The sequence below is a fragment of the Lontra canadensis genome, unplaced genomic scaffold (assembly GCF_010015895.1).
Source record: "Lontra canadensis isolate GAN:19392208 unplaced genomic scaffold, GSC_riverotter_1.0 scaffold43, whole genome shotgun sequence".
Taxonomy (NCBI): domain Eukaryota; kingdom Metazoa; phylum Chordata; class Mammalia; order Carnivora; family Mustelidae; genus Lontra; species Lontra canadensis.
Genome location: NW_022631037.1, coordinates 10,079,918 through 10,093,480, shown reverse-complemented (window position 1 = coordinate 10,093,480; position 13,563 = coordinate 10,079,918). Strand labels below are relative to the sequence as shown.

General features: G+C 53.8%; 1 protein-coding gene across 3 annotated transcripts in view; it reads left to right on the top strand.

Moving 5' to 3' along the window:
• Positions 1–12,309, top strand: part of ABCC3 (ATP binding cassette subfamily C member 3) — a 44,550-nt gene extending 32,241 nt beyond the window's left edge. For 2 of the 3 annotated variants that reach the window (XM_032872060.1, XM_032872061.1), the window contains exons 24-31: positions 548–747; positions 909–1,035; positions 2,364–2,465; positions 5,087–5,233; positions 5,348–5,506; positions 6,116–6,282; positions 8,973–9,167; positions 11,700–12,309. In XM_032872060.1, the coding sequence (XP_032727951.1) occupies positions 548–747; positions 909–1,035; positions 2,364–2,465; positions 5,087–5,233; positions 5,348–5,506; positions 6,116–6,282; positions 8,973–9,167; positions 11,700–11,808 (1,206 nt within the window). In that variant the 3' untranslated portion in view covers positions 11,809–12,309. The remainder of the gene's footprint in view (positions 1–547; positions 748–908; positions 1,036–2,363; positions 2,466–5,086; positions 5,234–5,347; positions 5,507–6,115; positions 6,283–8,972; positions 9,168–11,699) is intronic. The other variant, XM_032872064.1, reaches the window with a different exon arrangement.
• The last annotated feature ends 1,254 nt before the right edge of the window (positions 12,310–13,563 follow it).

The following is a 13,563-nucleotide window of genomic DNA, read 5'->3' as shown; positions in this document are numbered from 1 at the left end:
CTCTCTGCTCAGCAGGGAGCCTGCTTCCTCCTCTCTCTGCCTGCCTTTCTGCCTACTTGTGATCTCTGTCTGTCAAATAAATAAATAAATAAAAATCTTAAAAAAAAAACAAAACAGGGTGAGGTGGGGAGAGGCTCTTTAAGAAAAGGAATACAAAATTATCTTATTTTTGCAAAGTTTGTGATATTCTGACTATGTAGGCACATCACTGGGGCACCTCAGAGGAGACAGACATAGTCACTGATTGAGGAGGCCAAGTGAAGTGGGTTCTGTAATCAAGGCCCCTACAAGCGGTGAGGGGGTCAGGAGCTGAGAGGGAATCAGGAAGGGCTTCATGGAGGAAGAGGCCTGGAAGACCCAGCAGGAGGGGACCGGGGGAAAGGGTGGAATGAGTTCGTGGAGACACATCAGGTAGAGAAAGGAAACAGAGTCTTACTGGGGCGTGGGGCTGGCTGAGAGGAAGCCCAGATGGGTTCAGAGGACATGCAGGACTGAGTTAGGGGGTCTCACGGTGCTGACCTCAAGCTCTTTCTCCATCCTCTGCCAGCGCCTCTATGTGGCGACGTCACGGCAGCTAAAGAGGCTGGAGTCCATCAGCCGCTCGCCCATTTACTCCCACTTTTCGGAGACAGTGACCGGCTCCAGCGTCATCCGGGCCTATGGCCGCAGCCAAGACTTCCAGGCTATCAGTGACGCTAAGGTGGACGCCAACCAGAGGAGCTGCTATGCCCACATTGCCTCCAATAGGTTAGAAGCCTCCTCCCTCACCCCCTGCCCCTCCGGGAGTCCCCACCAGGATCCCTGCAGGAGAGACCTTGAAGTTCTGGGTCCCCCTTCCGCCTTCCCCCATACTGGAAATTGCCTCCTTCCTCCACCCGCCCCACCTCCTGCTCGTCTTGTCCCCACAGGTGGCTGGGAGTCCAAGTGGAGTTTGTGGGCAACTGTGTTGTGTTCTTTGCTGCACTCTTTGCTGTGATCGGCAGAAACAGCCTGAGTCCGGGGCTGGTGGGCCTATCCGTGTCCTATGCCCTACAGGTACGCAGGGGTCAGGGCCCCAGGGCAAGGCCACACTGAGGCAGAGGCCACCCAGGTGTCACAAGCATCTCCTGAGCCTTTGCTCTGCCTGGTATGGGAACCAGCCACAGGTTCTGCTCCCCAGGATTGTGAGCTCCGTGGAGCACAGAGAAGACAGTCCCAGCAACAGGGGACTATAACGCAGGGTGAATAGGTCTTTGTGGAGGAAGGACCCAAACTTGGTGAGAACCCGGAAGAGAGTCTCTACCTTGGGTTTTGGTGCTGGAGAAATTATCTTAGGCTTGGCCCCAAAAGACAAATGGAACTTGTCCTGTCTGTGTGCAGGATCGAGAAGGTCAGCTCTACCAGTGGTTCTGGGCCAGGGATGTGTAGGGCCGGAGTACACCCCATATCCCGGGCCTTCGGAGAAAGCACACAGAGAAGCCAGGGCTGGAGAGCGGGCTGTCTCCCCAATATCAGCCTGTATTGTCAGAAGCTTAAATAACTACACATGGCATTTTTGTGACTCAGATCGCATTTCAAGGCCACAGAGAGCCTTGAATGCTTTGGAACAAAAGACAATCTAGACAAATGAGCCTTCTCAAACTTTCCCCTGCTGTTGAGTCAGCTGGAGATCTTGTGAAAATGTGGTTTCTGATATGGCAGGGCTAGGATGGGGCGCAGAGTTCTGCATGTCTACCAAGACCCTCTGGTACACAGTGTGGTCCAGGGACTGGTTATATCAACATCACCTGGAAGTTTGTTAAAAGTGCAGAATCGCCAGGATACCTGGGTGGCTCAGTCGGTTAAGCGTCTGCCTTCAGCTCAGGTCATGATCCCAGGGTCCTGGGATGGAGCCCCACATCAGGGTCCTTGCTCAGCGGAGAGCCTGCTTCTCCTTCTGCCTGCCATTCTCCCTGCTTATGCTCTCTCTCTTTCTGTCTCTCTGACAAGTAAAATCTTTTTTAAAAGCTGCAGAATCAAAAAAATAAAAATAAAAAAAATTAAATGATGCCAAATCTCAAGTCCCACTGCAGACCTACTGAATCAGAAGCCACATTTTAACAGATTCCCTTAATTCCCTTAAATTTCCCAGATTCCCTGGGAAGTCTTCCTTAAATATACCAACATTTGAGACACATGGGGGCTAGGGGGCCCTGGGTCAAGTCTTCGAGGTCACTGCCTGAGATACAGTTGTGATTAGAGCCCCAGGTGGCCCACCTATGGGGTTGCCCAGGCCTACCCACTTTGTAAAGGCAAGGAGCATCATTAGGGAGTCAGAACTCCTCCCACAGCTGTTGTGGGGAAAGGGAAGATTACCGTATCCATGACCCAGTCCCTTTGGCCAGATAACATTGACTCTGAATTGGATGATCCGAATGATGTCCGACTTGGAGGCTAACATTGTGGCCGTAGAGAGAGTCAAGGAGTACTCCAAGACGGAGACTGAGGTGGGTACTGGGATGAGCCTGGGGCAGGGTGATTCTGGAATAGCTGGGGAGGGGTGCTTGGTGACCCATCATCCCTACATTTCAAGGCCAGCTCTTCATTTGGAGGGCTCTTCATTCATTCATTCATTCATTCATCCATGATGGCCTATTGAGCATCAGCCAGAGGTCCCAGCAGGTATGGAGGGTCCAGAGTTGAGGAAGACAGGGTCTATCCTCAAGCAGATTCTGATGTCGTGTTCAAAGTAGGACAGGGCTCTGCCCTGGAAGACAGGAGCTCTGGGGAGATGCATCCAAAGAAAGCAGATCGGAGAATCATTCAGCTGGAGGTGGTCAGCTGGAGGGTGAGAATTCCAGCCAGAGATCATCCTAGTTGAAGGAGCAGGGGTGGGGTAGCATGCCCTTTGTTGGGGAAAGGGAGTGTCCCCTACTTGGGGAGGGGGGGGATGTGGACGTTTGTCCACCTACGTCTTCCCATGGCCACACCCCAGACCTCTTCAAGCTCAGAAGCTACACCATCTCTGAGATCTTAAGTCAAGCTTTTAGACCACCCTTCCCAGCCCTCCCAGCTCTCTTGCCCCAAACCCTCTGCTGTCTCAGAACTTTGTCCTTCTACCTTTGTCCCTCTGTCCACTAGCTCATCTAGCCTGGATTCCTTGCTCCATAGGTACCAGCCTGTGCCTCCCTTGTCCTCCCCTCTCTCAGGGGTTCTCACCTACAAAACCCCTCCCTGGTTGAGCCCCTCTGTCTGCCTTCTACATGCTAGCACTCAGCAGCTAAGACATTCCTGGAGAAAAATCACTGATTTTACTTCAAGCTTATGACCAGACACCACCGCTGCATATTCCCATTTTGCTTCCCCAAGAAGCCTGTGTTCCCACTTCCAGAAAGATCTGTAGTGAACCTTCTTTCCTCCAACCCCCCATCTCCTCCCCTTTGCTCAGCCGTGGACCTTGCATGACTTGCCAGTGAGAAAACAGCATGAGATACGAACTCCCTCAACCTTCCTGCCCCCAGACTTTCCATCATGCTTGTGGTCTGTTCACCTTTTCCTTCCTCTTTTAGCAGGAAGCGTCCCTCCTCTGATCAAAATCCACGCCTTCAGACTTCACCTCCCTAATTACACCCTCCTGATCCTACAGCCTGCTCCTTATGTTAGATGACTCCCATCCACGGGCAAACATAAGCTCTTGTAGCTTCCATCCTAGACATACAAACCAACCTCCTTTCCCCCTGTGTTTCTCTGTTCTCCTTTGTCATGAAGCTTGTTTTAAAACCCACATGCTCTCACCGCTTCCCTATCACCCTTTATCACATCTGCCTCCCACAGTCTTGTTTCTGGCCCTGTCATTCCACTGATGACCTGCCTGGTTCCAAACCCAGGGGACACATTTCTGTTCTCATCTAATTCAGCCTCTCAGTGACATTCAGACACACTGACCCCTGCCTTCTTCTTGGATGGCTCTCCTTCCTGGCTTCTGTGACCCGGGCTCTCGCTCTGTCAGTCTCCATTGAGCCCTGGCCTGCCTGTTCCTCCCAGTCTGGCTCCCCTCCCTCCCCCGGCCTTCCCCAGGCATCTCCTGTCACCCCCCTCATCCCCCACTGTCTGGGATCTTCAAATTCTTCCTCTTTGCATCTAGCATTCCCATTTCCCCCATCCATACCCATGATCTTGTCTCCACAGTCACATAGGTCCCCATACTTAGAAGGACCTTACATTGGATTTAATGTTCTGCTGTCACCACTTGGACATTCTTCATAATTACTGAACAAGAATCCCCACCTTTCCATTTTGTACGGGACCTCCCAAATGGTAGCTCGTCCTGTCTCAAAGCCACCATCATCTTATGCCCAATTTATTTTAAGTACCTCCTCACTAGCTTCCCTATTTCCCATCATCCTGTCTCCCTTCTCTTAGCAGCCAGAGGAATCCTTTAAAAACACACCAAACCATATCATTGCTCTGTGCACGGCCCTCTGAGGGCTCTGCATCTTAGAGTAAAAAACCATAGTCCTTAAAATGGCCTGCAAAGCCCTTTGTGACGGGGCCACCCACTATCTCTCTCCTACCTCTCACCTTTGTCCCCATGCTCCAGAACACACCTGGGCGGGCATTTGCAGTTTCTGTTCCTTTTGCCCGGCATGCCGTTCCCCCCAGGCATTTACTTGGCTTGTTGCCTCACCTCCTTCGGGTCTTTATTTAAATATTGCCTCCTCCAGGAAGCCTTCACTGAGCACCCTGTACTGCTACACCACCAAGCATTTCTCAGCACTTATCACTTTCCTACATTAGATACATTTGCTTTTTTGTTGATGGTAGGCACCCCGTCCCCCATACTAAATGTAAGCCTCACAAGGAGGCAATGACTTTGTCTCGTTCACCACTGTGATCCCAGTAGCCATTCAGTAGGAAGGTTTTGGAGCTATGCACAGAATAAACATAGAGATAAAGGATTCATTGGACCACATCGTTGGGCCCTGGGGGACACCAGGGACCCTCCCCCAGGGACCTTGATGGGGGAGGACGGAGGGGGCCTCGGGAGAGAGGCAGACTGAAGAGGGAGAGGGCCAGGCTGGGGAGAAGGGGCCACCCTAATGCAGACCCATTTTCCCTTCCCGGCCAGGCCCCCTGGTTGGTGGAGGGCAGCCGTCCTCCCGCAGGCTGGCCCCGGAAGGGCGAGGTGGAGTTCCGCAATTACTCCGTGCGCTACCGGCCTGGCCTGGAGCTGGTGCTGAAGAACCTTAGTGTGCGCGTGCGCGGCGGCGAGAAGGTGCGCGAGGGCCGGGGGTGTGCGTGGCACGTGGTCGGAACCTATGGGCGAGCAGGTGCGATGCCCCCGCAGACTCCTCCCCACCCCCCTTACAGCCTCACTCACTCCCTCCAGGTGGGGATCGTGGGCCGCACGGGGGCCGGCAAATCATCCATGACCTTGTGCCTGTTCCGCATCCTGGAGGCTGCGGAGGGTGAAATCCGCATCGACGGCCTCAACGTGGCAGACATCGGCCTCCACGACCTCCGCTCTCAGCTGACCATCATTCCCCAGGTCCGAGCCTGTTATAGACCGAGGTTGACCCACAGTCCTGGGGCGGGGGGTGGGGGGCGCGGGGACAGGCCCCACTCTGCTCTGTAGCTTGGGGTCCAGGCCTGGGACCCCTGACCCCCAGCAGGTGCGGAGCCACAGAGCGGCGCCCTGTCATGGATCCGAAAGGGTCCAACGCGTCCTGGGCCAGTCTGCCTCTGCCCTCTGAACCCCTGGGCCGCCAGTCGAGACCAGGATTGCAGGACCCTTCAAGCACCCCACACTCTGAGAGGCTCTGCCCTGGTCTCCCTGTTCTGTGGCTCGGAATCACATATCACTCTTTCTGGCTCTTCTGGAAGGCTTTTTTTTTTTTTTTTTTTCCCCTGCTGACTGGGCACTTTGGAGTCAGATTAGCGGCTCCGCTTTCTGCTTTGGTGGAGGACTTCGTGATTGGCAAAGCTGAGGTTTAACACTTTCCCACAGGCATGTATCAGCCCATGGCCTCCCACCTGGAGGGCCGGGGGCAGAATGGGAGTGCTGCTACCTAATCCCCAGCTTTCTCCCTGGCCCTGGGGCCCATGGTTCCTCATGGGGCCTGAGTTGCCCTCCTCTGAGGCCTTGTCCTGTTCCCAGGACCCCATCCTGTTCTCCGCATCCCTGCGTACGAACCTGGACCCCTTTGGGCATTACTCCGAGGAAGATATATGGCGAGCCTTGGAGCTGTCCCACCTGCACACCTTCGTGAGCTCACAGCCAGCAGGCCTGGAATTCCAGTGCTCTGAGGGAGGGGAGAATCTCAGGTAATGGCTGGGATTGGGTGGGCCAGGAACAGCACCTTGAGGAGCCAGAAGATCTGGCCTCAGATGACACAGAGTCCGGGCCAATGCCCTCCGGGCCTCCAAACTCCCATCTCAGCCTGGGTGTGCTTAGGGCATGTCGTTTCATACTGAACATACACTGTGTGCCAGGCGTGGTGCACTGTCACACTGACTCCTCACACAAGCCCCAGATGTGGTGATGGCTCTATTTTATAGATGAGGAAACTGAGGCAGAGCCAAAGTCACCTAGCTGGGAGAAGGCATGCCTGGGATTTGAGCCATCAGGGAGATTCCAAAGCCCAATTTCATCCTGTCCTGTGAGGTTGTCAGTGCTGGGCTTGGCCTGGGGTGGGGGATCAGTACTAAGCCTATGGATCAGGTAAGAGGAAGTCTACTGTGCATTAGGGAGATCACAGATATTTCCCAAGATGGTGCTGCAGTCTCCTCTGTAGCTTAGGACTGAGCAAAGCACTCCAGCTCATGTGCCTGGCCCAAGCCCTGCTCCAGGCCCTTCTTTGCCCCCATGTTATATCCCCAGCCACTCAGCTGTGCAACGGGGAGGACCAGAGGTCACTTCTTACTAAGTCTAAGTGCTTGAGATTCTATTACGTGTGTTAGCTGTGTGATTTGGGGTAAGTTGCTTAACCTCTCTGTTCTGCCTCTGCCTTCACTGTAAGTGGGAGCAATAACAGTCCTCTACCTCTTTGCACCATGCTGCCTACTAAAAATACAACAGGAGCCACATGTATGTAATCAAAGTTTTTTCCAGTAGCCACATTAAAAAAAGAAAAAGAGACAGGTGAAATAAACTTGAATAGTATATTTTATTTATCCCAATATACCTGAGATAGTATTCTTTCTACAAGTAGTTGATACAAAAATTATTAGAGATATTTTGCAGGTTTTTTCATACTAAGTTTGAAGTCCCATGTGTATTTTCACATTTACGGTACTTCCCGATTTAGACTAGCCATATCTCAAGTATTTAGTAGCCACATGTGGCCAGTGGCTAGCATTTGGACAGGACAGTCTTTAGGTCATTGTGATGAAATAGCGCTTGGCCTGGACAGGCTCCTGCGGTATTTAGCTATTCTTATTCATATTTGTATTATTCTGCTCGGTCCACACCCATGGACTCTCTCCAGGCCTCAGAAACAAAAACAAAACCTTTACATTTGCTCAGCACTTTATAGTGTTCAAAGCACTTTGGTATCCGAGATCTTGTTTAATCTTTGCTGCAGTCCTGTGGGCCAGTAATGAGGCTCCAAAATATAAAATTATTGTCCAAAGCTGCTCAGCTGGCAGAGGGAGGGTCAGGGGCTCAGGGGAGCAGGGGGTTTTGCCCTAAATCCTTCATCGCTACATCACAGACTTGGGTGGGACGCCCGCCAAACCGCCACCATCCCCCACTACCTTAGGCAGTCCTGTCTATGCCCTTCAACTGGATTTCCCTTCCACAGCTGAGTTGGGGTGGCTGGTGGACATGCACAAGCTTCCAGACTCTGCACTCCATAGTGGGTTTTGCTCCATTTTCCTACCCCTGCTTGCTAGCCACACCTCTCGGAGAACATTTCCTCCATTGCCATAGAGGCCAGGGTCTGAGTCGGGTCGGCTCCCCTCCTCCCTCCCTGAGCTTGGAGCCACTTTAATAATTTTTTAAAAAGATTTTATTTATTTATTTGACAGAGAGAGACACAGTGAGAGAGGGAACACAAGCAGGGGGGAGTGGGAGAGGGAGAAGCAGGCTCCCTGCTCAGCAGGGAGTCTGATGTGGGGCTCGATCCCAGGACCCCAGGATCATGACCTGAGCCGAAGGTAGATGCTTAATAACTGAGCCACCCAGGCACCCCTTGGAGCCACTTTAATAAGCATAACCTGCATCCTATGCCAGTCCTACCATAAATCAGCCCTGAGTTCTAGCTAGAGGCTCCCTCCACTGCCAGAACCTTCATTAGCTGCGGGAATGGGCCAGGGAGAGAGCCTGGCCTTCACTTGTGCTGTGGTGACTCACCCCTTTGGGAAAGGCTGAGGTATTTGTCCTTGGGTGTGGGGGCACAGCCGCCTCTGTGGTTGGGAACACAGCCTTGCTTTGTTCGCTGGCTCTGGCTTCCAAGGCAAGAGGTGGAAGGTATGCATCCCTCCCCTCCTCCATCTCCCCAGTGACCAGACCCAGGAGTCCCCATGTCCTCCCCTGCCCCTTCCTGTTCCCCCATGGGGCTGGGAGATGATAGTCTGAATTGTGTGACATTAAGCTCAGCAAGATGGCATGATGTGCAATTATCCAGGAAGCGCCATTTCAGTGTATTCTGTCTAGAGTGTGAATGACTGATAGAGTAAAGCAAAGAAAGATCTTGGAACTAGCTGAGGAGCAAGGACAGGGGAGAAAGGCACAGAGGGAGGAGGCCGAGGGTTCCAGAGACCGACTGGACTTCACAACATTGTCGAGCACTGGCTCTACCCCAGACCCCTCATCATCCCTGTGGGGTCCAGACCCCGATGACTCCATGTTCCAGGAGGACTGGGCTGAGGCAGGAATGGGAGAGGTTAGAAGAAAGCTGGTCCTGGGCCATTGGGAAGGAATAGAGACGGAAGCAGTTCAGGGATCGAGGCCTGGGTGGGGTGGGGGCAGGTGGGGGCGTCGGGCTCAAGACCCCTGCCTTCTCCGTTGCCAGCGTGGGCCAGCGCCAGCTTGTGTGCCTGGCCCGAGCCCTGCTCCGCAAGAGCCGAATCCTGGTTTTAGACGAGGCCACGGCAGCCATCGACCTGGAGACGGACGACTTCATCCAGGCCATCATCCGCACCCAGTTTGAGAGCTGCACGGTGCTGACCATCGCCCACCGGCTCAACACCATCATGGACTACACCAGGTGGGACACCAGAACCCAGCCGGAGAGGAGTCTGGTGGAGTCATCTGGTCCACTGGGAAGGCAGATGAAGGTGGTCTGGACACAGGAGAGCTCATGGGATTGTCTAGGGCCCGGGAGTGGGGAGGGGGGAAAGGCAGGGCTTCCCAAGTTATGGGTAAGGGGCGGGACAGAGTGGAGTCAATGGCACTTGGGGGCCCAGGGACGTTTTCTGAGACAGGACACTTTCACCAGTTTCCCAGCGTGTAAGGAAGGGGCACACTGGGGCTCCCTAGGCATTCCAAATTGTGCCCAGGCCACCTCCCTCCAGCCTGTGAGGCGGGGCTGGCTCCTTCCTGGCCATACTCTCACTCCCTGGGCCCCAGGGTTTAGGGCCCGCACCCCTCGTTCGTACCTCACTCCCACAGTCTGAGTGGGGCATACAGATGAGGAAGCCACTGAGAGAAGTTCACGATGCTCAGGTCCCTGCCTTGGGGGGCTGGACCTGACAGCACTGTGGGAGGCAGATGCTCTGTGGTGAGAGCTCGGGGAGCGGGGCCGGGGAGGCTGAGTTCCAGCCCCTGCAGCTGCTGGGCCCCTGTGACCTTGGCCAAGGGGCCAAACCAACCTCTTTCTCTCTCTCTCTTTCTCTCTCTCTGTCTCGGGGTTGTTGTAGGGAGTCAATGAGCCCCTTTCTCCCTTTCTTTAACCCTCCCTGGCACCAGGGCATCTAAGGATTAGGGACGGGGCCTTGCCCTCTAGATCTTACGCCTTCCCTGGGGAGGCAGCCGCTCAGCCAAAAGGAAAACCTGGGAAAGGAAAACCTATTCCCTCATTGTGTCCAGTGCTAAGGTTCGCTGCTGGAGGACAGCATGAGGGGCTGAGGGGTCAGAAGTGTCAGGGAAGTGACTCGGCGCTGGCCTGGCAGACTGGCCGCCTCGGAGACGTGGGAGCTCCGGGGGATGAAGGGGAGGAAGCTGCAGCCAATCTGTGTTGAAGGAGTGTGGGGGGAGCACAGCTACAGGTGTCCATTCACAACATAAACCCTCATAGCAGGGGGACACGGGAAGATGCCACAGACTGGACGATGGGGCAGACCTTGTCCCTGTCTCGGATGTGTCCCCACACAGCCCTCAGGGGCTTGAGAACCAAGCTGAGAATGCCCGATGCTGCCATCCATCTGTTCCATCCCTCCCCCACTCTCATCCGGCACCCCACTGAGAAAGGAAAGGGTAGACAGGAGGTGCTAGGCCCTGGGTCCAGACAAGGGACAAGGAGGGGCTGAGAGAGTCTGTCCCCAGGCCTAACTGAAAATGGTGCTCACCAGCAGCCTTGAGGGTAGACGGCTCAAACCAGCCTGGGAGGTTGGGAGTTCATTCATTCTGCTGGGACCGATGGAAATGAATCCGACAATCATGCTATTGAATGTATAACTAGAGCTTGGAGGAAGGAAGTAGGGGTCCATGTGTGTAGATGGGAGGAAGCCAGTCTGCAAGGGCAGCCAGAACACTAACTCTCCTAAGAAGAGGAAGTGTCCGCCAGGCCCTAAAGGATAAGTAAGAGTTAGGGAGTGGATGAAATGGGGTATGGACACAAATGTCAGGCAAAGGATGCAACACATGCAAAGGCCCTGGGGTAGGAAGGCACGTGAGGCTGGAGCGTGCAGGGTGAAGGGGGCAGTAGAACCAAGCAGAGGAGGTGAGAGGGACAGGCCCCACTAGGCCACACTTCGGGAACTGTGGTAGAGTCATCCGTCCTCACCCTAAGAACAGTGAGAAACCACTGAAGGGGGGAGGGGCCGTCTGCAGGCTCTAGTTCAGGCAGTGGCCAGGCAGAGATGTGCTCAGACACACTCCTCCCAGAACAAGTTTCCGGGAGCCCTAGATAAGGAAGCAGAGTTTGGCCATCCCCTCCCATCGAGGGGCATCTCCCTGGGGCTCAAGAGAGCCCTTTCTGCACCTGCCTCTCCCTGGTAGCCAGGCTGCTGATCCCGCCCCAGGTGCACCCTGTGCTTCCTTGGCAGGGGATTGGAATCCCAAGCCCAGGCCTGACTCTGTGTGTGTGTGTGTGTGTGTGTGTGTGCAAGCGCGTGCATATAGATCCACCCATCAGCAGCAGCCAAAGTCCCAGATTCCAGGGTCAGGCCTCAGCACAGCCTGGTCCCCTGCCGTGTGCCTTTGTGACTTGGCACAAAGCAGATGGAACTGCGCAGGGGCTAGCACACAGGCCCATGGCTCCCTGAGCACAGTCCTGCGACCCCAGTGAGGGAAGGGCTCATTAAGGAAGCTTTTCGGAGCCCCGACTAGCAGAGATGAATAGCAACCTCGTGTTTGATCCCAGAAACCACCTCATCTGCCAGGAGAGCAAAGGGAGCGGCTAAAATAACCAGCCTTGCAAACCTGCACGTGTGGCTTCGAAGCTGTGTTGGGTGGGTTGCCCGAAGCAGGAGGGTTGGCCTGTCACTGCAGGGCCTGGGCGGTCCCCGGATGGGATGGGGTGGACTCGACCGCCAGGCCTAGGCTGATGGAGCCCTGACCACTTCTTCTCTTTGGCTAGGGTCCTGGTCCTGGACAAAGGGACGATAGCAGAATTTGACTCTCCGGCCAACCTCATTGCAGCCAGAGGCATCTTCTATGGGATGGCCAGAGACGCTGGACTTGCTTAGAATACATTCCCGGGACCTCCTCCCGGCCATTCCTGGTTTTCCGAGTACGTCTGTAGGATGGACTCTGACAGCAGAGGCTGGGGGCATCCATTGGGAGTTTTGCCCTGTCGGGTGCCTCCCAGAATAATTGTGCTTAAAATGCTTTAAATGCAGAAAGCAGGGCCCTAGAGGTGACTGAAGTACCTGAGGTCACAGCTGGCTGAAGGCAGAGCCCAGATGGGTGCCCGGGTCTCCTGATTCCCAACCTGGTGTTATTTCCACGCTGTGCTGTTCTCAATCATCTCATGGAATGACCTCTCTACTCTGTATGATTTTTCATATTTTCTACTCTGAAGTAGTTTTTTTTTTGGTTTTTTTTTTTTTAAGTAGAGCTTTTTCCTCCTGGAACACCAGACTGCCGGGTCAGGCCGTCCTCAGGAACGCAGTCCTGTACTCTGGGGTGCTGGCCTGAATCCATTAAAACCGGGGCACTGACGAAATAAAGCTACATGGTCAACAATACGTATGCCCCGACGTTGCCTTCCTCTGCCTGTTCACAAGGTTTGGGACTTAGGACCTTTGGGGGAGGCAGGGAGGTAGGGGGAGAGGTGGTAGAGGTAGACTTTACATACATTCACATGGCTGGAATTATCTGAAAACTTCAGACTCGATAGCTTTTGGCTAGATATATCGTCTTCGCAGCCAAAATTCACGGGGTAATTGCCAGGAATTCCTGCTCTGCTGTGCAGATACTGTAAAAAGGCAAGAAATAAAGCCCCTGAAATCTGACCCAAGGCCTCCTGGGAAGGCTGCTGTGAACACCTTCACATTTATGTCATCCCTCAGACCTCCAAGCCTGCTCCTCTAGGGGCTGAGATGGGCATGGGGCTTCATTTCCTTGCTCCTTTAGAATGTTCCAGACAGGTCCCCATAAGCAGCGAGGCCTCCAAGCCACTCCTCTTCCTCTGTCTGGCCAAAGCTGAATATGGGAGCAAACAGAAGCCTGGGGGCCTCATCACACACACACACTCCCCACCGCCCCCACCAATCCCAGGCTGGTAAATACATCTTGAGGGGGTAAATTAAATTTGGTCCGAGCAAGCCAACAGAGGACTCATTTTCTGCAGGTCAGAGTCCATCTGGCATAAGGCCTCCTATTTGGAATGGATCTCTCTTCTTTGTTACCTTAGAGTTTTCTCTGACTCTCTCACTTCTTTGACCTTTCTGCTGTCTGATGGGATTGGTTGGAGGTGATGGTTTATCTTTCTTCCCTAAATGGTTTGCGGTAGGTGCAGAGATGGCTCCTCTGATCTGGTTCTCCTCTACCTTTTGGGTCGGCCTGTGCTGCGGGACCATTTGTTAAAGGTTAATCACATTTTTTTTGGCAGCCTGTTTCTGCCCAGGATGTTTATGAGTATACGGAAGAAGACTTCCATCCTTGTGATAAAGCGAGTATGAAAGCACAAATGCCCGAATTATTCCGCCTCTCCTTGGTGCTAAGAAAAGGTCTCTGCTGTGTTCCTGGATTTATTAGGCCAATTTGGCATGACGTCTGCTTTGTGAGGCTCCAGCCGCCCTAAACCAACAGGAACGCGGATTCACTCGGACAGCAGGCTTGGCTGAGGCTCTGAAGGTGTAAGGCTGTATTTCCTCTCCTGCCTTGGGAGTTTGCTTCTGAGCTCTCAGAGGTCCTGACAGGTGCTGACAGCCCAGAGGAGAGGCTCAGTTGTACAAAGTAAATAGCATAATCAAAACCTGTGGTTAAAAGAGGATGAC